This window comes from Pseudophryne corroboree, chromosome 12, assembly GCF_028390025.1.
Source record: "Pseudophryne corroboree isolate aPseCor3 chromosome 12, aPseCor3.hap2, whole genome shotgun sequence".
NCBI classification, from domain to species: domain Eukaryota; kingdom Metazoa; phylum Chordata; class Amphibia; order Anura; family Myobatrachidae; genus Pseudophryne; species Pseudophryne corroboree.
The window spans coordinates 72,730,732-72,754,765 of NC_086455.1; the positions used below are offsets into that span (position 1 = coordinate 72,730,732).

Below are 24,034 nucleotides of genomic sequence, written 5' to 3' on the forward strand. Positions count from 1 at the left end.
GTGTGCGCCTGCTTGCCAGCTAACTAAATCTGATAACATAGGAACAAAGGGTGCAGGTGCACCATACACCATTAAAATTATTATACTTCAAACTCCATGTCGACATCTGTGTCTGCCATCTGAGAGAGCGGGCGTGTTTGAGCCCCTGATGGCCTTTGAGACGCCTGGGCAGGCGCGGGCTGAGAAGCCGGCTGTCCCACAGCTGTTACGTCATCCACCCTTTTATGTAAGGAGTTGACACTGTCGGTTAATACCTTTCACCTAACCATCCACTCTGGTGTCGGCCCCACAGGGGGCGACATCACATATATCGGCCTCTGTTCCGTCACCATATAAGCCTCCTCATTCAACATGTCGACACAGCCGTACCGACACACCGCAGACACACAGGGAATGCTCTAAACGAGGACAGGACCCACAAAAGCCCTTTGGGGGGACAGAGTGAGAGTATGCCAGCACACACCAGAGCGCTATATACTGCAGGGACTAACTGAGTTATGTCCCCTATAGCTGCTGTTTTTATATATAATGTATACTGCGCCTAAATTTAGTGCCCCCCCTCTCTTTTTTTAACCCTTTTCTGTAGTGTAGACTGCAGGGGAGAGCCAGGGAGCTTCCCTCCAACGGAGCTGTGAGGGAAAATGGCGCCAGTGTGCTGAGGAGATAGGCTCCGCCCCTTTTTCGCGGCCTATTCTCCCGCTTTTTATGGACTTCTGGCAGGGGTATTTACCTCATATATAGCCCCTGGGGCTATATATTGAGGTATTTTAGCCAGCCAAGGTGTTTTTATTGCTGCCTCAGGGCACCCCCCCCAGCGCCCTGCACCCTCAGTGACCGAAGTATGAAGTGTGTGAGAGGAGCAATGGCGCACAGCTGCAGTGCTGTGCGCTACCTTGGTGAAGACTGAGTCTTCATGCCGCCGATTTTCCGGACCATCTTCTTGCTTCTGGCTCTGTAAGGGGGACGGCGGCGCGGCTCCGGGACCGAACATCAAGGCTGGGCCTGCGGTCGATCCCTCTGGAGCTAATGGTGTCCAGTAGCCTAAGAAGCCCAATCCGGCTGCAAGCAGGCGAGTTCGCTTCTTCTCCCCTTAGTCCCTCGCTGCAGTGAGCCTGTTGCCAGCAGATCTCACTGAAAATAAAAAAATCTAAGACTATTACTTTCTAAGAGCTCAGGAGAGCCCCTAGTGTGCATCCAACCTCGGCCGGGCACGAAATCTAACTGAGGCTTGGAGGAGGGTCATAGTGGGAGGAGCCAGTGCACACCAGGTAGTCTAAGATCTTTCTAGAGTGCCCAGCCTCCTTCGGAGCCCGCTATTCCCCATGGTCCTTACGGAGTTCCCAGCATCCACTAGGACGTCAGAGAAAAATAGGATACATATATTCATAAATATACACACTAACATTTAAACAGGACACAGTTATTGAATAACAAACAAAGGTGGTAAATATTTAAGTTTTATTTGGTAAATAATATTGCAGGTCAGACTTAAAAGACTCAAGTTAAAAAATAAATCTACATTATTTATATTACTTTGAAGTTTATAGCACAAGTAAGTGTACAATAGCAAATTCACTGGTTAGTTCCATATGGTGAACACTGCATGAAAAACACAATTATTTGGATTATGGAGAATGAAACTTGAATGATTCTGTATTGTTCTAAAATGGAGTGTATACCATCTTTTGTATTTTCCTCTTAACCTCCAAATGGTAGACAATACAATTCTCAAGCCATGCCATTTTAAATAGAAAACGTTGTATCATTAGGGAGTTATATTCATTTCATTTAAATTTACAATAAAAATAAAAGCATGTTATTTTGTCTGTCCTGGACAATTCAGCTTTATAAATCTAACAGGAACCAGAGACACCTGTGAGGCACCCTGGAGGTCTGTTATGGAGAACATCTGATTTGTACAGCGAAATGCGTTGGTCCACCACCTGCACATCAAGGCTCAGACCTACCATCCACTTCACGGACATCACACCAAAAGCTGGAAGTGTGGCAAGCCAAAAGGAACTACTATGCAAAAGCAATTTGAAACAGTCTAATACTTTTGTACCCACCCTTTCAAAGAAATAAACCTTATTTAATTTTTCTTCTAAAATACTGGCATTTTGGGGAAATAAAATTAGTGCTGAGTTTTCCAGACAGTCGGAAAACAGTCACTAATTCGACCGTTGGGTATTTAATAGTGGGCGTTTGACAGGTTTTTGCTCCGTTTTCACCTTGCCTTTCAGTTTTATTTTTTACGAATAGCGATGGGCGAAAATGGACCAATAAACTGTAGAAAATGCCCACTAATTTGACAAAACACGTGGAACGGCTGCGAATTCGCCAATCCACGTGGCTTTCGCCCAGGTGGATTTTTCAACAAGTCGAAAAAGTGGAACGGGCTTTGAATAGGTCGAATGTGAACTCCACCTACAAATGGGGGGAAAGTGACGTTTTTTCTACTTGTCGAGAAAACAGCACTAATTGAATAGCCCCTATGCATCCAAAGCTAATTTTGCACTTCACAAGTTACCTCCATTGTGCCTTCACTTTATAATGTGCATGACAGCAAACTACAAACATGGGCTTTGGTCCTTAAAGATATAAGGAGATTGGTAATTTCTGTTTATTGTAACTAGCAGAAAAGACGATTATAGAAAACTTCATACAGTGCGTCCGTCAAGCTCTAAACAACAAAACACAGTCCGATACCGTGGAATAACATTTATAATAACATAATTTTCAGCATAATATTCACATTGAATAATGTTCACTTTAATAAGCTCATGTGTCCAATGTGTCCATCCTGTACTGTATGCATGTTTAAGAATCTACAATAGGAGATACTTACTTTTGGATAAATGATTTCTATCAGACATATTGGCAGTGCTTAATGTCATTTGCTCGCTAAAGGAGTTTGACAGCTGGAATACAGTACATTGAACCTTTCTCTTTTCACATATCCAGCTGTAATCTGCAACCATCCGGTAAGCACATTTTTACATGAAGGAGTTACACTATCATAGCAATCCACATATCATAAGGAAAGCAAGAAAATGACAATAGGAGTTTTGCAGAATACCAGGACAAGATATATGTGCAGTATAAAGCATTATTCAGTTGTGGTTAATGAGTATTGTGTCAAAGTCAGGAAATGTTCAGAATATAACAATCAGTAATAATACAATGCAAATGTCTAAACGCTTAAAATTCTTTTGAAAAGAACTTGCGTACATAAGACATTCCAACTAATCTAGGTAAAGCTCTTCTTAGAAATTGCTTTTTTCACTTCATCGCTATTTGAGCATAAAATCAAGGTGGCAGCCTCTAAGGCAGTGGTTCCCAAACTTTTTTGAGTTACCGCGCCCTAGAGTATCAGAATTCTTTTCACGGCACCCCTGGGACAAACATTTCTTATTGAGAAATTTAGAAATAAATATTACATTAAGTGGATTGTGTTTATATGTCATCCTTGGGCTCAATTGTGTGGTGAGGGTCGAGATTTGCTTCTGTTTGTCCCCATATTTTATGACTGGCAGCCACCAGCACTAGTTTTGCCTATTATATTGACCATAAATAATTTGAATTGGTCCTGAACCACCAATTCAAGGCACCCCTGCAAGTGTCCCGAGGCACCCCAGGGAGCCACGGCACACAGTTTGGGAACCACTGCTCTAAGGAGAATCTTGGTATTTACAAAATGTCATAGGTTTGTTTCTTCAGGATGCTATTTTGTCTGAATAATGAACTTCATGGAATACTATGGCAACCACAGACACATGTACTTAAAAAGTGAGGCTTTGGGAAACCTGTCTGATCTGTATACTGTAAAAACCTTCCCCCTCTGTCTTCACATTGCATTCTGACTGCCTGCATGTGACTAGTAGCCATACTGTGTGAACTTCAGAGATTTTGAAAACAAATCCTTTGTAGAAGGGTAGCTAAGAAAAAGGACTATAAGATGCATGCTCAAGAAGGTTCCTGACTTGCTATGTAGAGGGAACCCCCCCATCCCCCAATAATAACCTACTGTACATCGGATAGCTCTTTAATACACATCTGTACATTTTGAATATCCATTAATTGTTTATACAAATATAAACATGATCACTAGGTGTTTTCACGTCTCTGCAGCAGGTTACCATATTACAAAGTGGAGATGCTTCTCTGACTAAACAAACAGAGATTGACAGCAACTAGGCACATTTGCTTTGTAGAGATGCACTGTTTGGATTGGTGGATGCATAGTGAGAGGTGGGGCCAGTGATGTCATAGCATCTTAAATGTTTGCAATCTCTGCTTCTTCGCCTTTTATCAGCTCCAATTATGTTATGGTCCGAAAGATGTAGGAGGACAGTCCACTATTCCTAGTGAAGATGCAGTGGACAGTGAAGTGAACACTGAATGTACTTCACCATCATGGTTCAGATTTCAAAGTTTAGATTCTGGTGATTTAGGGTGCTAGGTTAGTTGAAATGTCACACAATATGCTAAACAAAGAACAATTGTTAAACAATAAAAAAAAAGCTTGATCGAGTAAGGCATTTTAGGTAAGCATATGGAACAAATTTCTGTATGCATTTTAATCATTAGGTTTCCCAGCAAAAAATACTGTCAATCTTAACCATACAAATAATTGTGTCCACTGTAAGATTGTGTAAGATTTAAATATACAAGCAAAACATATAAACCTGGTGCCATTTTCAAGTCAGGATATTCCAGTTACTCTCGTGCTTCTCACTAACAGCCGTCATACTTAAAATCTATGTATTCTTTTAAAGCATAGTCTCAATAAAAACTGATCTAAAATAACAAGGGGGGACAAAACATTTTTTGGGGTGATTTATCAAACCTAAAGAGGATTAGCTGAGGTGCTGCCCATAGCAACTAATCCGTTACTAGCTATCATTTATCTAGTACAGTATATAAAATGATAACTAGAATCTGGTTGCTACTGGCAACATCTCCACCTGCATTCTCTAGATTTAAAAAATCTCCCCTTTGGGAGGTACAGTACATGAAGGGGGGGGGGGGGGGGGGGAAGGTCACCCTCTCAGCCCTAATACAAACCCACAGACATTGTGTAAAGCCACTCTGTAGAAAGGAAGTGGTCATCATCGCTAAATCCCTTAAACATGAGTGCCCATTACTTCTGCTTGTATGTTCTACAAGATTCCCCATATTGAGTACAATTTCCTAATGCCCAGAATTGCAGCTTCTTGAAGTCGCAGACCAGACTGTCCATATATTTAAAAAAAAAAAAAAAAACACAACCCTAACAAAATCTGTTGAATTAAATAAATCCTCATCTTACACTATAATATCCTACAGTACATTGACACATTACAGATTTCCGAAGGATGTAATAGTGCATCAACCTGTACACATTAAAATGTTAAGACTATGTTTTAAAAGTATGAGTTAGGTTTAATACCCTGCGGCTCTTTTCTCTGTAACTGGATTCTCCGGCTGCAAACAATGAGATAATAAGAGGTAAACTTCCCACTGCGGAGCTCTTTAGTCAGAGTTCTGCAGAGGCTTCCTTTGAGATGGCGGTAAAAGGTGAGTTGGCAGCTCGTTAGGCAACTCATAGCCCTCCAGCTTAATCTTAATAAGGTGCTTTGCCAAGGCAAATTCTTCTTCGTCCAGCATGCCATCCTTATCATTATCCGCCAGCTTCCAGATTTTTCCTAGGACACTGTTCGGCAGTTTGGAGTTCACCATTTCTTTCTTGGCATTGACGCCAGAAATCTTCCCGTTGATTGGAGACAATGTGTAGAACAGCTCATCATAAATGGGTTTGTCTTTTGCCACCACCCATTCTTCTTCCCCAGCACCTTCACCTGCACCTTCCCCATAGCCTTGGCCAAAGGGACCTTCCATGGTGCCCTCAAATGCACCACCTTGAACCATCTGTGTTGGCATGCTGCTCTCTTCCTCTCGTATCATATTCAGTAGCGGAGCAATCTTATTGGACAGCATGTTGTCCACAGACTCAATCAGCTTAGGTTTCAGAGCATGGAATTTGGAAAAGTCATACATCTCCAGTTGTTGCTGTGGATTACAAAGACATTATAAAATGATGCCCATTTATCACGCTGGGAATAACAGTAATTGTGTAACTGTGCCCTATAATGTTCTCAGGCACGCCATTAAGATCATTTTTCCACAACACTTACAGAATCCAGGGTATAAAAAGGAGATAAAATCCCCAGTGGTATGCCAATCCCACTCTCCTGGCGCTGTTAATAAACACATATATATCTATATATATATATATATGTAAAAAGATTTTTTGTATAAATACAACCCATATAAATAAACAGCAGCGTATGTTTTGAGACTTGGTTAGGGTCTTTAGCATAAACAAAGTGGAAAAAATCTAAAATACATTGCGCTATAAAGTATGTAAATATAAATGTGTCAATACAACAGTAAAAATTGAGTTTGAAAAATTAAGTTTGAAAAAATGGCTGTAGAGTTTTCAAACTTAATTTTTCAAACCCAATTTTTACTGTTGTATTGACACATTTATATTTACATACTTTATAGCGCAATGTTTTTTAGATTTTTTCCACTTACAGAATCCAGTTTAATAAGTAGCACACATCTTTGAGAATGACCCAGTCACTAATACGCATGAAACCAAATAAAAAGCAACAGGCACTCCGAAGAGTATTTACTTCAGTAATAAATAATTACACAGACTGGTAACAAAAAGCACAAGTAAAAAAGTGTGAAATACAAAGAGATTAGCGAGAAAAGGAGTGTTAATATTATTTTGCTCTGGCAATACTCTCTCTCTCTGACAGCGGGTTCATACAGACAGATTTTGTTCCATGAAAGCACCACAGTAATGTGGTTATCTTATAGACAGTAAAAGCAGCAACAGCAAGGCATATCGATTGTTCTTCTGCACAGATTCAGATGTGATACTTTGACCGGATTCTTAGTAGCATGCAATGCCGATTCTCACGCAAATTCTCAACTTATTTTCAACCGTGCGCACATCTCAGTCACAGAAAGCCTGCATCCCACCGTGCGTATGCACAAAGGCACAGGAGCAATCGAGATGCGCAGAATTCAAAGATAACATTTAAATAATAGAGCGCTTGATATTATGTTTACGCAATATCTAAATAAAAAATTAAAGATTAATGTTTACAGCTCTTTCTTGAGAATGTAGGTTGAGAGTCCACTTGTTGAAATGGTTAATCTGTTATTTTTATGTACTGCCGTTGGTGGATGAGTGTGAGCATAAAAGGTACAGAATTCAAAGGGCATTCCCTGGTGGTGCATGTTCATGCGCACAAAGATGGGCTGTCTTACGCGTGTGTTTCTGAAGGGATTGGGAACTCAGACACTTAAGAGGGTATTCAATTAGGGCAGTTTTTTCTGCCTAGGCAAAAAATTTAGCAGGAGCGAAAAACATGTGGCGAATCCACGTTTTCTCAACTGCGCTAGTGTAAACGCGGGCCATTTTTACTGATTTTAAGCCATATGTCGCCAATGCCTTTATACAAAAAACAAAACAAAAAAAAGGTGAAAAAGGCATTGGCAAATAATTCCTCAAAAATGGGCGATAAGGGACATCAATTGAATTGGCGGGGGGGGGGGGGGGGCAATTGAATAGCTCAGTGATTACCAGAACTAATTGAACAGCCCCCCTTTAACCGCTTGCCTGGAGGCCATACTCTAATGGAGATTCTGCACCTAGCATGGAGCTGCAAAGACGCACCAAGCATCTAAAGACGCACAAACAGTATTTCAGTGTGGAAATACGATCAAAGTGGGCATCTAAGTCCTTGCACATGCACAGGTGTGCTTGCAGCGCTATTAGCTAAGTCACAGGGAATTGGCCCCACTATGTTTACACAAACAGCAAAAAAACCCTGAAAGTTCCAAAATAATCCAGTAAATTAATCCTATACATGCAAGTGAAAGGGCAAAAGGATCACTAAACATCAAAGCTACAGTAGCCTTCTTTAAAACCTTCCTTACACCAGTGCTAACCTAAAGAATGAGTTTATCTAGTAGCATGTGGGGTGTGTGCTCTAGAATCCATGAAAGATGGTAAAATATCAGTACCTGCATTCTCTTGACCTCAGGGAAGTCCCCAGGAGAAATCTGTTGTTCTCTCTGTATCTGCTGGAAGATTTCTGGCAATCTGTTAATTAGTTCCTTCTTCTTGGCCTCTTTACCAAACATTGCGGGCATCTCTTTCTTCAGGTGACTGATGATGTAAGCATGTACCTATGCACAGGCAGAACAAGGATGTTATACATCTTATTGTCCTGAAAAACCACATGTAAATCATAACCACATGCAAAACCATATCACAAGCACTTGATTTGTGGCATAAATTGTGCTGAAGAAATCTGCATTTGTGCAGGTTGCAGAGCAGGATGTTATGTCAAGATGAATCCAGCTCTGCAAGGTTTGTGCCGGGTGAGAAAAATAAGAATTTACTTACCGATAATTCTATTTCTCATAGTCCGTAGTGGATGCTGGGGACTCCGAAAGGACCATGGGGAATAGCGGCTCCGCAGGAGACTGGGCACAAAGTAAAAGCTTTAGGACTAGCTGGTGTGCACTGGCTCCTCCCCCTATGACCCTCCTCCAAGCCTCAGTTAGGATACTGTGCCCGGACGAGCGTACACAATAAGGAAGGATTTTGAATCCCGGTTAAGACTCATTACCAGCCACACCAATCACACCGTACAACTTGTGATCTGAACCCAGTTAACAGCATGATAACAGAAGGAGCCTCTGAAAAGATGGCTCACAACAACAATAACCCGATTTTTGTAACAATAACTATGTACAAGTAATGCAGACAATCCGCACTTGGGATGGGCGCCCAGCATCCACTACGGACTATGAGAAATAGAATTATCGGTAAGTAAATTCTTATTTTCTCTAACGTCCTAGTGGATGCTGGGGACTCCGAAAGGACCATGGGGATTATACCAAAGCTCCCAAACGGGCGGGAGAGTGTGGATGACTCTGCAGCACCGAATGAGAGAACTCCAGGTCCTCCTCAGCCAGGGTATCAAATTTGTAGAATTTAGCAAACGTGTTTGCCCCTGACCAAGTAGCTGCTCGGCAAAGTTGTAAAGCCGAGACCCCTCGGGCAGCCGCCCAAGATGAGCCCACTTTCCGTGTGGAATGGGCTTTTACAGATTTTGGCTGTGGCAGGCCTGCCACAGAATGTGCAAGCTGAATTGTACTACAAATCCAACGAGCAATCGTCTGCTTAGAAGCAGGAGCACCCAGCTTGTTGGGTGCATACAGGATAAACAGCGAGTCAGATTTTCTGACTCCAGCCGTCCTGGAAACATATTTTCAGGGCCCTGACTACGTCCAGCAACTTGGAATCCTCCAAGTCCCTAGTAGCCGCAGGCACCACGATAGGTTGGTTTAAGTGAAATGCTGAAACCACCTTAGGGAGAAATTGAGGACGAGTCCTCAATTCTGCCCTGTCCGTATGAAAAATTAGGTAAGGGCTTTTATAGGATAAAGCCGCCAATTCTGATACACGCCTGGCTGAAGCCAGGGCTAACAGCATTACCACTTTCCAAGTGAGATATTTCAAGTCCACAGTGGTGAGTGGTTCAAACCAATGTGATTTTAGGAATCCCAACACTACATTGAGATCCCAAGGTGCCACTGGAGGCACAAAAGGAGGCTGTATATGCAGTACTCCCTTGACAAACGTCTGAACTTCAGGTACAGAAGCTAGTTCTTTTTGGAAGAATATCGACAGGGCCGAAATTTGAACCTTAATGGACCCTAATTTGAGGCCCATAGACAGTCCTGTTTGCAGGAAATGCAGGAATCGACCCAGTTGAAATTCCTCCGTAGGGGCCTTCCTGGCCTCGCACCACGCAACATATTTACGCCAAATACGGTGATAATGTTGTACGGTTACATCCTTCCTGGCTTTGATCAGGGTAGGGATGACTTCATCCGGAATGCCTTTTTCCTTCAGGATCCGGCGTTCAACCGCCATGCCGTCAAACGCAGCCGCGGTAAGTCTTGGAACAGACATGGTCCCTGCTGGAGCAGGTCCTTTCTTAGAGGTAGAGGCCACGGGTCTTCCGTGAGCATCTCTTGAATTTCCGGGTACCAAGTCCTTCTTGGCCAATCCGGAGCCACGAGTATAGTCTTTACTCCTCTCCTTCTTATGATTCTCAGTACTTTTGGTATGAGAGGAAGAGGAGGGAACACATACACTGACCGGTACACCCACGGTGTTACCAGAGCGTCCACAGCTATTGCCTGAGGGTCCCTTGACCTGGAGCAATATCTGTCCAGTTTTTTGTTGAGGCGAGACGCCATCATGTCCACCTTTGGTTTTTCCCAACGGTTTACAATCATGTGGAAGACTTCTGGGTGAAGTCCCCACTCCCCCGGGTGAAGATCGTGTCTGCTGAGGAAGTCTGCTTCCCAGTTGTCCACTCCCGGAATGAACACTGCTGACAGTGCTATCACATGATTTTCCGCCCAGCGAAGAATCCTTGCCACTTCCGTCATTGCCCTCCTGCTTCTTGTGCCGCCCTGTCTGTTTACGTGGGCGACTGCCGTGATGTTGTCCGACTGGATCAATACTGGCTGACCCTGAAGCAGAGGCCTTGCCTGACTTAGGGCATTGTAAATGGCCCTTAGTTCCAGGATATTTATGTGAAGTGACGTTTCCATGCTTGACCACAAGCCCTGGAAATTTTTTCCCTGTGTGACTGCTCCCCAGCCTCTCAGGCTGGCATCCGTGGTCACCAGGACCCAATCCTGAATGCCGAATCTGCGGCCCTCTAGGAGATGAGCACTCTGTAACCACCACAGGAGAGACACCCTTGTCCTTGGAGACAGGGTTATCCGCTGATGCATTTGAAGATGCGATCCGGACCATTTGTCTAGCAGATCCAACTGAAAAGTTATTGCGTGGAATCTGCCGAATGGAATCGCTTCGTAAGAAGCCACCCTCTTTCCCAGGACCCTTGTGCACTGATGCACTGACACCTGGCCTGGTCTTAGGAGTTTCCTGACTAGGTCGGATAACTCCCTGGCTCTCTCTTCCGGGAGAAACACCTTTTTCTGTACTGTGTCCAGAATCATCCCTAGGAACAGCAGACGTGTCGTCGGAATCAGCTGCGATTTTGGAATATTTAGAATCCATCCGTGCTGTCGTAGTACTATTTGCGATAGTGCTACTCCGACCTCTAACTGTTCTCTGGACCGTGCCCTTATCAGGAGATCGTCCAAGTAAGGGATAATTAAGACGCCTTTTCTTCGAAGAAGAATCATCATTTCGGCCATTACCTTGGTAAAGACCCGGGGTGCCGTGGACAATCCAAACGGCAGCGTCTGAAACTGATAGTGACAGTTCTGTACCACAAGCCTGAGGTACCCTTGGTGAGAAGGGCAAATTGGGACATGGAGGTAAGCATCCTTGATGTCCAGAGACACCATGTAGTCCCCTTCTTCCAGGTTCGCTATCACTGCTCTGAGTGACTCCATCTTGAACTTGAACCTTTTTATGTAAGTGTTCAAGGCTTTCAGATTTAAAATGGGTCTCACCGAGCCGTCCGGCTTCGGTACCACAAACAGCGTGGAGTAATACCCCTTTCCCTGTTGTAGGAGGGGTACCTTGATTATCACTTGCTGGGAATACAGCTTGTGAATGGCTTCCAATACCGCCTCCCTGTCGGGGGTAGACGTTGGTAAAGCAGACTTCAAGAACCGGCGAGGGGGAGACGTCTCGAATTCCAATTTGTACCCCTGAGATACTACCTGCAGGATCCAGGGGTCCACTTGCGAGTGAGCCCACTGCGCGCTGAAATTCTTGAGACGGGCCCCCACCGTGCCTGAGTCCGCTTGTAAGGCCCCAGCGTCATGCTGAGGACTTGGCAGAAGCGGGGGAGGGCTTCTGGTCGTGGGAAGAAGCTGTCTGTTGCAGTCTTTTTCCCCTTCCTCTGCCCCGGGGCAGATATGAGTGGCCTTTTGCCCGCTTGCCCTTATGGGGACGAAAGGACTGAGCCTGAAAAGGCGGTATCTTTTTCTGCTGCGAGGTGACTTGGGGTAAAAAGGTGGATTTCCCAGCCGTTGCCGTGGCCACCAGGTCCGATAGACCGCCCCCAAATAACTCCTCCCCTTTATACGGCAATACTTCCATATGCCGTTTGGAATCCGCATCCCCTGACCACTGTCGCGTCCATAATCCTCTTCTGGCAGAAATGGACATCGCACTTACTCTTGATGCCAGAGTGCAAATGTCTCTCTGTGCATCTCGCATATATAGGAATGCATCCTTTAAATGCTCTATAGTCAATAATATATTGTCCCTGTCCAGGGTATCAATATTTTCAGTCAGGGAATCCGACCAAGCCACCCCAGCACTGCACATCCAGGCTGAGGCGATTGCTGGTCGCAGTATAACACCAGTATGTGTGTATATACTTTTAAGGATATTTTCCAGCCTCCTATCTGCTGGCTCCTTAAGGGCGGCCGTTTCTGGAGACGGTAACGCCACTTGTTTTGATAAGCGTGTGAGCGCCTTATCCACCCTAGGGGGTGTTTCCCAACGAGCTTCCCACTGTTTCCCTCAGTGACCGGAGTGTGAAGTGTGCTGAGAGCAATGGCGCACAGCTGCAGTGCTGTGCGCTACCTTATGAAGACAGGAAAGTCTTCTGCCGCCGATTTTGGACCTCTTCAGCATCTGTAAGGGGGCCGGCGGCGCGGCTCCGGGACCCATCCATGGCTGGGCCTGTGATCGTCCCTCTGGAGCTAATGTCCAGTAGCCTAAGAAACCCAATCCACTCTGCACGCAGGTGAGTTCGTTTCTCTCCCCTAAGTCCTCGATGCAGTGAGCCTGTTGCCAGCAGGTCTCACTGAAAATAAAAAACCTATTTAAACTTTTACTCTAAGCAGCTCAGGAGAGCCACCTAGATTGCACCCTTCTCGTTCGGGCACAAAATCTAACTGAGGCTTGGAGGAGGGTCATAGGGGGAGGAGCCAGTGCACACCAGCTAGTCCTAAAGCTTTTACTTTGTGCCCAGTCTCATGCGGAGCCGCTATTCCCCATGGTCCTTTCGGAGTCCCCAGCATCCACTAGGACGTTAGAGAAAGTAGTACACGCACCAGGTTTATGCCAGGAGAGAACAGTAGTACACGCACCAGGTTTATGCCAGGTGAGAACAGTAGTACATGCACCAATTGCATGCCAGGTGAGAACAGTAGTACATGCACCAATTGCATGCCAGGTGAGAACAGTAGTACATGAACCAACTGCATGCCAGGTGAGAACAGTAGTACATGCACCCACTGCATGCCAGGTGACAACAGTGGTACAAGCACCCACTGCATGCCAGGTGACAACAGTGGTACAAGCACCCACTGCATGCCAGGTGACAACAGTGGTACAAGCACCCACTGCATGCCAGGTGACAACAGTGGTACAAGCACCCACTGCATGCCAGGTGACAACAGTGGCACAAGCAGGTAACTGCTGACCAGTAAATATTACAGGACAAATCCAGCTTTATTAAGGTGGTTGTATATTAAGCATTAAACAAATGTAATAAATGGATCGGAAGGAGGCTGCGACAGCTAATATGAATGGACAAGTGTAAAGAAATGATTCCACTAAACTGGATATATATTTTTTTCTTTCTAGAATTCTATATTTATGACCATTTCTTCAGCTCTGTGCTCTTATTTTAAATCCTGAAAACATCAGTATCTGGCTATATTAAGCATGTTCAGCATGTTGGATGTTATTATCTACATCTGATCTTACCATGTACAGTGGCACTGTCCCAATTATGTATTGATGTCTCTCAGCCTACATGTAGGGCCAAATATTCATTGTTGAGGAAACCATCTTTGCTTTATGTCTGTTTTTTGTTTTTGTTTTTTTTTCATTATCTGTGTATTCACCCCTACCATTTGGAGTTTTTGGCAATAAACCTTTTCATCCATATATAACCCATGTGGATTTTTGTTTGGACTCATGGTGAATGTAAAGCCCTTGTGACCTGGAATGATGCATTAAAGAAACCTTTATGTGCTTTCAACAGTCCATACTCCCTGTGGGTGGGGTATGCCCTCTATTATTTACAACCAACTGTCAGAGTTAAAGATACCTTTGTGTGTTTGATATTCCTATTTTGTTAGTGAGTGGGGTACGCCCATCTATCCGTTTGGGGTGTTTACACGCGAGGTGAAGTCTATCTGGTGGGAGCTGTGAATACCTCTCTCTTTTGGCTAAAGAAACCTTGATATATACGATTTTACTAAATCTAGTGTGAGTTTTGGTATGCTTACTGCCTCACCACCTCAAGTTTATTCTTCTAGCATCACTAATAGTGTTAATCTGCTAAAGACTAATTTACAGATTGTTCTCTTCCATGGTTTTTCTTCCCTTCATATGTCATCACGAGTGGAAAAGAAACGTGGAGGAGCATTTGAAAGAATCGGTGATACCAATATCATCACCTTGTGATTCTAGAAAACTGAACAAAAAAGGGACGTGTGGGTATTATATCGATTGTTTTTGCCTCTTTTAGCTAGCGCCTGGGGTTTGAGCATCTCATACATTTTGTTTCTATCAGTGCCCCTTGTATCTGCTTTGCTGAATTCAGGTCTCTGGATAAGTGCCTAGCATCCCTCATGTTGCCCTACCATGCTGTATGCATTTTTCAGTATACTGGATTTTTTTATTAAAATGTACTGTGTTTGTATGTAGTATATAAAATGTATGCGGCGCAGAAAGGTTTCCTGTTTTTAAGGGTGCCCACGTCATGTCATCCTGACGCAAAATGCAGGAGTCAAATCACTGGTTTCTAACCTGGTTTGTTCAGGCATGTAGGTGGCCATACTGGACAATTGCTAGCACCAGTTGGCGGGTTTTCTTCCAAATATGATGTAGCCAGTTATAATGTGGCCGGAAGGTCAACACTGATTATCTTACTCATTACCTCCAGCAGCACGCCAGGCATGTGGCAGCTACATACAGTAGAAAAATCCATTTTGTGACACATAAGTTTTAGGAGTATATTTACAGAAGCTTATAAAAATGAAAAGTCGTGTTGCCAAAGCAACCAGACTATTGTTATTGGAAGCCATAGGAAAGTGGTTCTCAAACTCTGTCCTCAGGACCCCAAACAAGTCACGTTACAGATTACCCAGCAGAGGCACAGTTGCATAGGTACATTCATTACTCACCGGACACATTATAAAAGATCCACAGGTGGAGCTAATAATTTTACCTGCGATTCTGTGAGCATAGCTGGTAAATTATTTGCTATGGGCAACACCACTTTTCATATGTAGAAGTTTTAGTAAATCTACCCCTGAGTATGTTAATTCACTACGAACCACTAATATCACTAAGGTAGTATTTTCAAGATAAAATTACTTGTTCCTAGTTAACAGATTAGCATCATACACATAATACAAATCATACAGCTAAAATGTTACAGGTAAGATCAGTCATTCAAAACAATACAAACTGAATTTCATTGTAGAGACTACTGGTACAAAACACTGGGACCTAAAAAAGTAAATAAATAAAAATTTTAAAATAAAATAAGGCTCTTCGTGTCATTTCACCATATCACCACTTGGTGCCACTGCATCATCAGGAAACTGGACTGCAATTTCCACTATTCCGGTATATAGCAAAATGAGGAAAGATGAATGAATGTGTGCATGAAATAAAATAAATATGGGGTTAATGTAGTATTTAACTTAAGTCCATTTGTAGAGCACCTGTGCATGCTCCAGAACCAAGAGTATGTAACAGCAGTGTCTCAGTCGTACACAAACGGAAGATATCTCCACATGCAACTGAAGGGGCACAATTGGGCTATAATGGTGCATTCTCATGTGGGCTCCATAGTGATGGAACTGCAGGCTATACAGAATTGTACATACCTATAAACACATCTGTTTCAAGATGGAATTTTTGCACCAGTGACGGGGTCGATCCAAATACGCGGCGGATATAGAATATATACGGATAGAGGAGGCACAGCCACAGAGACGCATACAAATCTGCATATACTCGGATATCAGCCTTTTTCCCCCATGCACAAATGCTGAAGCAATTATGGCTGACTTACTATCAGCTCTATATTAGAACCATGGTGTTAACTTTTCCCATAATATGGAATGAACACAAATATGTCCCAGTGATTTGTATTTTTTCCCCAGGAACCGGTCCCCAATATTATACAGATATTGTGTTTTGAAATAAATAAATTTCCATGAAAGTACAAATAAAGGATCTTATTCAGTAAGGATTGCAAATGCTGCTAAAATAGCAGAATTTGCAATCCTTGTGATTGCATGCTGGGGGCCACTCATCGAAGGGCAAGGCCGCCGAGCATGCTGACCGCCTCCCCCCGCTTTGACCATGCAAAAATTGTGATCGCACCGCAATTTGTGCTTGACCGCTAAAATGAAGGAATGCGTTCGCATTTTCTGGGGGTACCCACAGGACGGGCCCCTGCGCAAGCGCCCGAATCCTTTTAGTAAATTTTGCGGTTGGAACGCGTTTTACGATCAAACCTGAATCGGGCCCAAAGTATTATTAGGATTGATATTAGAAAACACTTCGGTGGGGTGGATTTTACTCTGTGTTATTAAATATAGACCAATGTCCTGCAATTAAAAAAGGTGCTATCAACTTGTGTTGTATATTTTGTCAAGTTATAATGTTGACATGCTCACTATGTCAGCACTGACCAGGTAAACCTTTATCACATCGACATGAATATTAGAATATGGTCAAAACATCCCTGGTGGTCTAGCGGCGATTCCCCTGGCACAGCTGCTATCGGTTATCAGGATGGAGGATCCAGCGGCACTTGTGGTGGTGAGCATGCCTAACCCTAACCCTTAACCCTTCCTCTAGGGCCTAACCCTCCTCCTAGTATCTAACCCTACTCCCCTCCCGCAGCCTAATCCTCCCCCTAGTGCCTAACCAGCGTCTCTCCTCTCACAGCCTAACCATAATATTCCCTCCCGCAGTCCAACTCCTAACTCTCTCCCTGGTGCTTAACCGTAATTTTCCTCCTGTAGCCTAACAACTATCCCTTCCCCTAGTACCTAACCCTAATCTCACCTCCCGCAGTCTAACACTCCCCCTGGTGCCTAACCCTAATCTCACCTCCCGCAGTCTAACACTCCCCCTGGTGCCTAACCCTAATCTCACCTCCCGCACTCTAACCCCACCCCCTAGTGCCTAACCCTAACCCTTCCCTTAGTGCCTAACCTGAACATCCCCTCCTACAGCCTAACCCTAACCCTCCGCTGCCGGTCTGTGCAGAATGCTGGCATTTCACGTCAACATTTTGCATGCGCAGATACGTACATTGTCGACATCATAACTATAGTAGTGTTCCTTTTAGGCTGTTTCCTGCACCCTGCCCATTTTTGAAATGTGAAAAAGCACCCTGCCCTTTTTCAGTGCACCCTGGAGGACCATAAAATCGCCCCCTTGTATATAGAATGCAACAGTCAGAGTGCATGTTACAATGTTGTCGTCTACTCCTTGCCCACCTCTGAAATTGGAACACAATTTCTATCCTTTAGCCAACTGGATGGCAGAGGAGGCACTGTTAATAACACAGCACTCTAATAAAGAGGGAAAGAACAGGGTAAGCAGTGAGCATGTACTGCTTACAGTATTTCCCTAGTTGAACAGACTTATTTTTTTCCTATATATTTTAACCCATTGTTTCACTTTTCTGTTTTATAACACATAGAAGACTGGACATATACAGTATGTTTCTCAGTACAGATGTTAGGTGTCTTATATGTATGCATGGGTATATGATTTACTAAGGGCAAAATGTATGTACAAAAACTATAAACATAGGCGCTATGCTTTGTGCGCAAAGCGTCACATCAAAAATGTGCCATTCAAAATAAAAATGTGCCCTCTTCAAAGATCAGCACCCTGCCCTAAAAAAATCCTAGAGTGAACACTATATAGACACTGTACATTGTAAAGGTCGACATTTTGACTACATCCCAGTGTAAGTGTGAATATAGAAGTATTCACACTTCTGCTATGTATACATGTGTATGCATGTCCTGGTGCATCTCACAAGTGCACCGTTTTGCCTAAAACACAGAACAGCCAGCATGATGTATTCAATACATTCAGAAATAAGATTTTAAACCTACCGGTAAATCTTTTTCTCCTAGTCCGTAGAGGATGCTGGGGACTCCGTAAGGACCATGGGGTATAGACGGGCTCCGCAGGAGACAAGGGCACTATAAAGAACTTTAGAACCTCTATGCCCCTCCTCCAGACCTTAGTTAGAGAACTGTGCCCAGAGGAGACGGACAGTAAGAGGAAAGGATTTTGTTAATCCAAGGGCAAGATTCATACCAGCCCACACCATCCACACCGTTTAACATGGAATATACGCAAACAGTTAACAGTATGCAACAAAAGCAAAGACTGATTACAACTGAAACATAACCCTTATATAAGCAACAACTATATACAAGCCTTGCAGAAAGTAGTCCGCACTGGGACGGGCGCCCAGCATCCTCTACGGACTAGGAGAAAAAGATTTACCGGTAGGTTTAAAATCTTATTTTCTCTTATGTCCTAGAGGATGCTGGGGACTCCGTAAGGACCATGGGGTTTATACCAAAGCTCCAGACCGGGCGGGAGAGTGCGGACGACTCTGCAGCACCGACTGAGCAAACGCAAGGTCCTCATCAGCCAGGGTATCAAACTTATAGAACTTTGCAAAAGTGTTTGAACCCGACCAGGTAGCTGCTCGGCAAAGCTGTAAAGCCGAGACGCCTCGGGCAGCCGCCCAAGAAGAGCCCACCTTCCTAGTGGAATGGGCCTTTACCGAATTTGGTAACAGCAATCCTGCCGTAGAATGAGCCTGCTGAATCGTGTTACAGAGCCAGCGAGAAATTGTCTGCTTCGAAGCAGGAGCTCCAACTTTGTTGGCCGCATACAGGACAAACAATGCCTCTGTTTTCCTTCCCCGAGCCGTCCTGGCTACATATATTTTTAAGGCCCTGACTACATCCAGGGACTTGGAGTCCTCCAAGTCACCCGTAGCCACAGGCACCACAATAGGTTGGTTCATATGAAACGATGAAACCACCTAGGGCAAAAATTGAGGACGAGTCCTCAACTCCACTCTATCCATATGGAAAATCAGATAGGGGCTCTTGTGAGACAAGGCCGCCAATTCGGATACCCGCCTCGCAGATGCCAAGGCCAACAACATGACCACCTTCCAAGTGAGAAACTTTAATTCAACCGTCTGAAGCGGTTCAAACCAGTGAGAGTTTAGGAACCGTAATACCACGTTAAGGTCACATGGTACCACTGGGGGCACAAAAGGAGGCTGGATGTGCAGCACTCCCTTTACAAAAGTCTGGACTTCTGGGAGAGAAGCCAATTCCTTCTGAAAGAATATAGATAAGGCCGAAATCTGTACCAAAATGGAGCCTAACTTCAGGCCCATATCCACTCCTGTCTGTAGAAAGTGGAGAAAACGGCCCAGATGGAAATCCTCCGTAGGAGCATGTTTGGCTTCACACCAAGAAACATATTTCCTCCAGATACGGTGATAATGTTTCGCCGTCACCTCCTTCCTAGCCTTTATCAGCGTAGGGATGACTTCTTCCGGAATACCTTTCCCAGCTAGGATTCGGTGTTCAACCGCCATGCCGTCAAACGTAACCGCGGTAAGTCTTGGTACACGCAGGGCCCCTGCTGTAACAGGTCCTCCCTGAGAGGAAGAGGCCACGGATCTTCTGTGAGCATTCCCTGAAGATCTGAGTACCAGGCCCTTCGAGGCCAATCTGTAACAATGAGTATTGTCCGCACTCTTTTTCGTCTTATGATTCTCAAAATTTTTTAAATGTGAGGAAGAGGAGGGAACACATAGACTGACTGAAACACCCATGGTGTCACCAGGGCATCCACCGCTACTGCCTGAGGGTCCCTTGACCTGGCACAATACCTTCGAAGCTTCTTGTTGAGGCGTGACGCCACCATGTCTATTTGAGGAATTCCCCAAAGACTCGTTATCTCTGCAAAAACTTCTTGATGAAGTCCCCACTCTCCTGGATGGAGATCGTGCCTGCTGAGGAAGTCTGCTTCCCAGTTGTCCACTCCTGGAATGAAGACTGCTGACAGAGTGCTTACGTGATTTTCCGCCCAGCGAAGAATCCTGGTGGCTTCCGCCATTGCCACTCTGTTCCTTGTCCCGCCTTGGCGGTTTACATGAGCCACTGCTGTGACGTTGTCTGATTGAACCCAAACCGTTTTTTTGTCTGGAGTTTCCCAAGCTTTTTCAAATAACTCGTTCAGCTCATGAGATGGGGGAAAGGTTACCTCAGGTTTCTTTCTCTTACATCCTAGAGCAGAGGTTCTCAAACTCGGTCCTCAGGACCCCACACAGTGCATGTTTTGCAGGTATCCCAGCAGGTGCACAGGTGTATTAATTACTCACTGACACATTTTAAAAGGTCCACAGGTGGATCTAATTATTTCACTTGAAATTCTGTGAGGAGACCTGCAAAACATGCACCGTGTGGGGTCCTGAGGACCGAGTTTGAGAACCTGTGCACTAGGGCATAGGTTCTCAAACTCAGTCCTCAGGAGCCCACACAGTGCATGTTTTGCAGGTAACCCAGCAGGGGCACAGGTGTATTAATTACTCACTGACACATTTTAAAAGGCCCACAGGTGCAGCTTATTATTTCACTTGTGATTCTGTGATGAGACCTGCAATACATGCACTGTGTGGGCTCCTGAGGACCGAGTTTGAGAACCTATGCACTAGGGAGAGGGTTAGGGTGTGGGAGGGATGTTTTAGGGTTAGGTGTAGGGTTAAAACACTCAACAGGATCGGTCAGCATTCAGAGCATCGGGATTCCACAGAAGCCACTCGGTATACCATATTACCCTCTCTACTCACAGAGGCCAGCATGTGACACTTGCATTCCCCTTGCACTGTCCCAGAGAGACAGAGGGGACAGTGGAGGTTGCTACATTCCACTCATGTTGCTCCTTTGTTTCCCATTACCTTAGTGCTATACCTCAGAATCTTTGAATTTACCTTCACGAGTAAATTTATGCTTGGACTAGCGCGTGCCTGCAGTTTTGCCCGCGTGGATATCTGTAATTGCTCAGTGGAACTAATTATACAAAGACAGTAGTGTCATCTAATACTGTGATGTATATTTTATATTGGACACATTGATCACAAAGTGTCTTTATAAACAATATTTGTAGTTTTTCCTACAGGGGTTAACACAAAAAAAAATAAGATTTTACTCACCGGTAAATCTATTTCTCGTAGTCCGTAGTGGATGCTGGGGACTCCGTAAGGACCATGGGGAATAGCGGCTCCGCAGGAGACTGGGCACAGCTAAGAAAGATTTAGGACTACCTGGTGTGTACTGGCTCCTCCCACTATGACCCTCCTCCAGACCTCAGTTAGGATACTGTGCCCGGAAGAGCTGACACAATAAGGAAGGATTTTGAATCCCGGGTAAGACTCATACCAGCCATACCAATCACACCGTATAACTCGTGATATGATACCCAGTTAACAGTATGAACATAACAGAGCCTCTCAACAGATGGCTCAACAATAACCCTTTTAGTTAACGATAACTATATACAAGTATTGCGGACTGGCGCCCAGCATCTACTACGGACTACGAGAAATAGATTTACCGGTGAGTAAAATCTTATTTTCTCTGACGTCCTAGTGGATGCTGGGGACTCCGTAAGGACCATGGGGATTATACCAAAGCTCCCAAACGGGCGGGAGAGTGCGGATGACTCTGTAGTACCGAATGAGAGAACTCCAGGTCCTCCTCAGCCAGGGTATCAAATTTGTAGAATTTTGCAAACGTGTTTGCCCCTGACCAAGTAGCAGCTCGGCAAAGTTGTAAAGCCGAGACCCCTCGGGCAGCCGCCCAAGAAGAGCCCACTTTCCTCGTGGAATGGGCTTTTACAGATTTAGGGTGCGGCAGTCCAGCCACAGAATGTGCAAGTTGAATCGTGCTACAGATCCAGCGAGCAATCGTCTGCTTAGAAGCAGGAGCACCCAGCTTGTTGGGTGCATACAGGATAAATAGCGAGTCAATCTTCCTGACTCCAGCTGTCCTGGAAACATATACTTTTCAGGGCCCTGACTACGTCCAGTAACTTGGAATCCTCCAAGTCCCAAGTAGCCGTAGGCACCACAATAGGTTGGTTCACATGAAAAACTGATACCACCTTAGGAAGGAATTGGGAACGAGTCCTCAATTTCGCCTTTCCCATATAAAATACAGATAAGGGCTTTTGTCAATTTTGATACACGCCTGGCCGACGCCAAGGCCCACAGAATGACCACTTTCCACGTGAGGTATTATAGCTCCACGGATTTAAGTGGCTCAACCCAATGCAACTTCAGGAAATCCAACACCACGTTGAGATCCCACGGTGCCACTGGAGGCACAAACGGGGGCTGACTATGCAGCCCTCCCTTAACAAAAGTCTGAACTTCAGGCAGTGAAGCCAGTTCCATTTTGGAAGAAAATCGATAGAGCCGAAATCTGGACCTTAATGGAACCCAATTGTAGGCCCATAGTCACCTCTGACTGTAGGAAGTGCAGAAATCGACCTAGCTGAAATTTCTCCTTTGGGGCCTTCCTGGCCTCACAGTACGCAACATATTTCCGCCATATGCGGTGATAATGGTTAGCGTTCCCTTCTTTCCTAGCTTTAAATAGCGTAGGGATAACTTCCTCCAGAATTCCCTTTTCCTTCAGGATCCGGCGTTCAACCGCCATGCCGTCCAACGCAGCCGCGGTACGTCTTGGAACAGACAGGCCCCCTGCTGCAGCAGGTCCTGTCTGAGCGGCAGAGGCCATGGGTCCTCTGAGATCATTTCTTGGAGTTCTGGTTACCAAGCTCTTCTTGGCCCACCCGGAACAATGAGTATAGTTCTTACTCCTCTCCTTCTTATTATTCTCATTACCCTGGGTAAGAGAGGCAGAGAAGGGAACACATACACCGACTGGTACACCCACGGTGTTACCAGAGCGTCCACAGCTATCGCCTGAGGGTCCTTGACCTGGCGCAATATCTTTGTAACTTTTAGTTGAGGCGGAACGCCATCATGTCCACCTGTGGCCTTTCCCAACGGTGTACAATCATTTGGAAGACTTCTGGATGAAGTCCCCACTCTCCCGGGTGGAGGTCGTGTCTTCTGAGAAAGTCTGCTTCTCAGTTGTCCACTCCGGGAATGAACACTGCTGACAGTGCTAACACATGATTTTCCGCCCATCGGAGAATCCTTGTGGCTTCTGCCATCGCCATCCTGCTTCTTGTGCCGCCCTGTCGTTTACACGAGCGACCGCCGTGATGTTGTCTGACTGGATCAGCACCGGCCGGTGTTGAAGCAGGGGTCTAGCCTGACTTAGGGCATTGTAAATGGCCCTTAGTTCCAGAATATTTATGTGTAGGGAAGTCTCCTGACTTTTCCATAGCCTTGGAAGTTTCTTCCCTGTGTGACTGCCCCTCAGCCTCTAAGGCTGGCATCCGTGGTCACCAGGACCCAGTCCTGTATGCCGAATCTGCGGCCCCCTAGAAGATGAGCACTCTGCAGCCACCCCAACAGCGACACCCTGGCCCTTGGAGACAGGGTTATCCGCCGATGCATCTGAAGATGCGACCCGGACCACATGTCCAACAGATCCCACTGGAAAATCCTTGTATGGGACCTGGCGAATGGAATTTCTTCGTAAGAAGCTACCATCCTTCCCAGGGCTCGCGTGCATTGATGCACCGACACCTGTATACATATTAGGAGGTCTCTGTCTAGAGACGACAACTCCTTGGACTTCTCCTCCGGGAGAAACCCTTTTTATCCTGTTCTGTGTCCAGAACCATACTCAGGAACAGTAGACGCGTCGTAGGAACCAGCTGCGACTTTGGAATATTCAGAATCCAGCCGTGCTGTTGTAGCACTTCCCGAGATAGTGCTAC

At 45.0% G+C, this 24,034-nt stretch overlaps 1 protein-coding gene across 2 annotated transcripts in view; it reads right to left on the reverse strand.

The window, feature by feature from the left end:
• Positions 1-1,443: 1,443 nt before the first annotated feature.
• EHD4 (EH domain containing 4) overlaps positions 1,444-24,034 on the reverse strand; it is a 249,905-nt gene continuing 227,314 nt past the window's right edge. For both annotated transcript variants that reach the window (XM_063947641.1, XM_063947640.1), the window contains exons 5-6: positions 8,086-8,250; positions 1,444-6,051 (exon numbers count right to left, since the gene is read on the reverse strand). In XM_063947641.1, the coding sequence (XP_063803711.1) occupies positions 5,515-6,051; positions 8,086-8,250 (702 nt within the window). In that variant the 3' untranslated portion in view covers positions 1,444-5,514. The remainder of the gene's footprint in view (positions 6,052-8,085; positions 8,251-24,034) is intronic.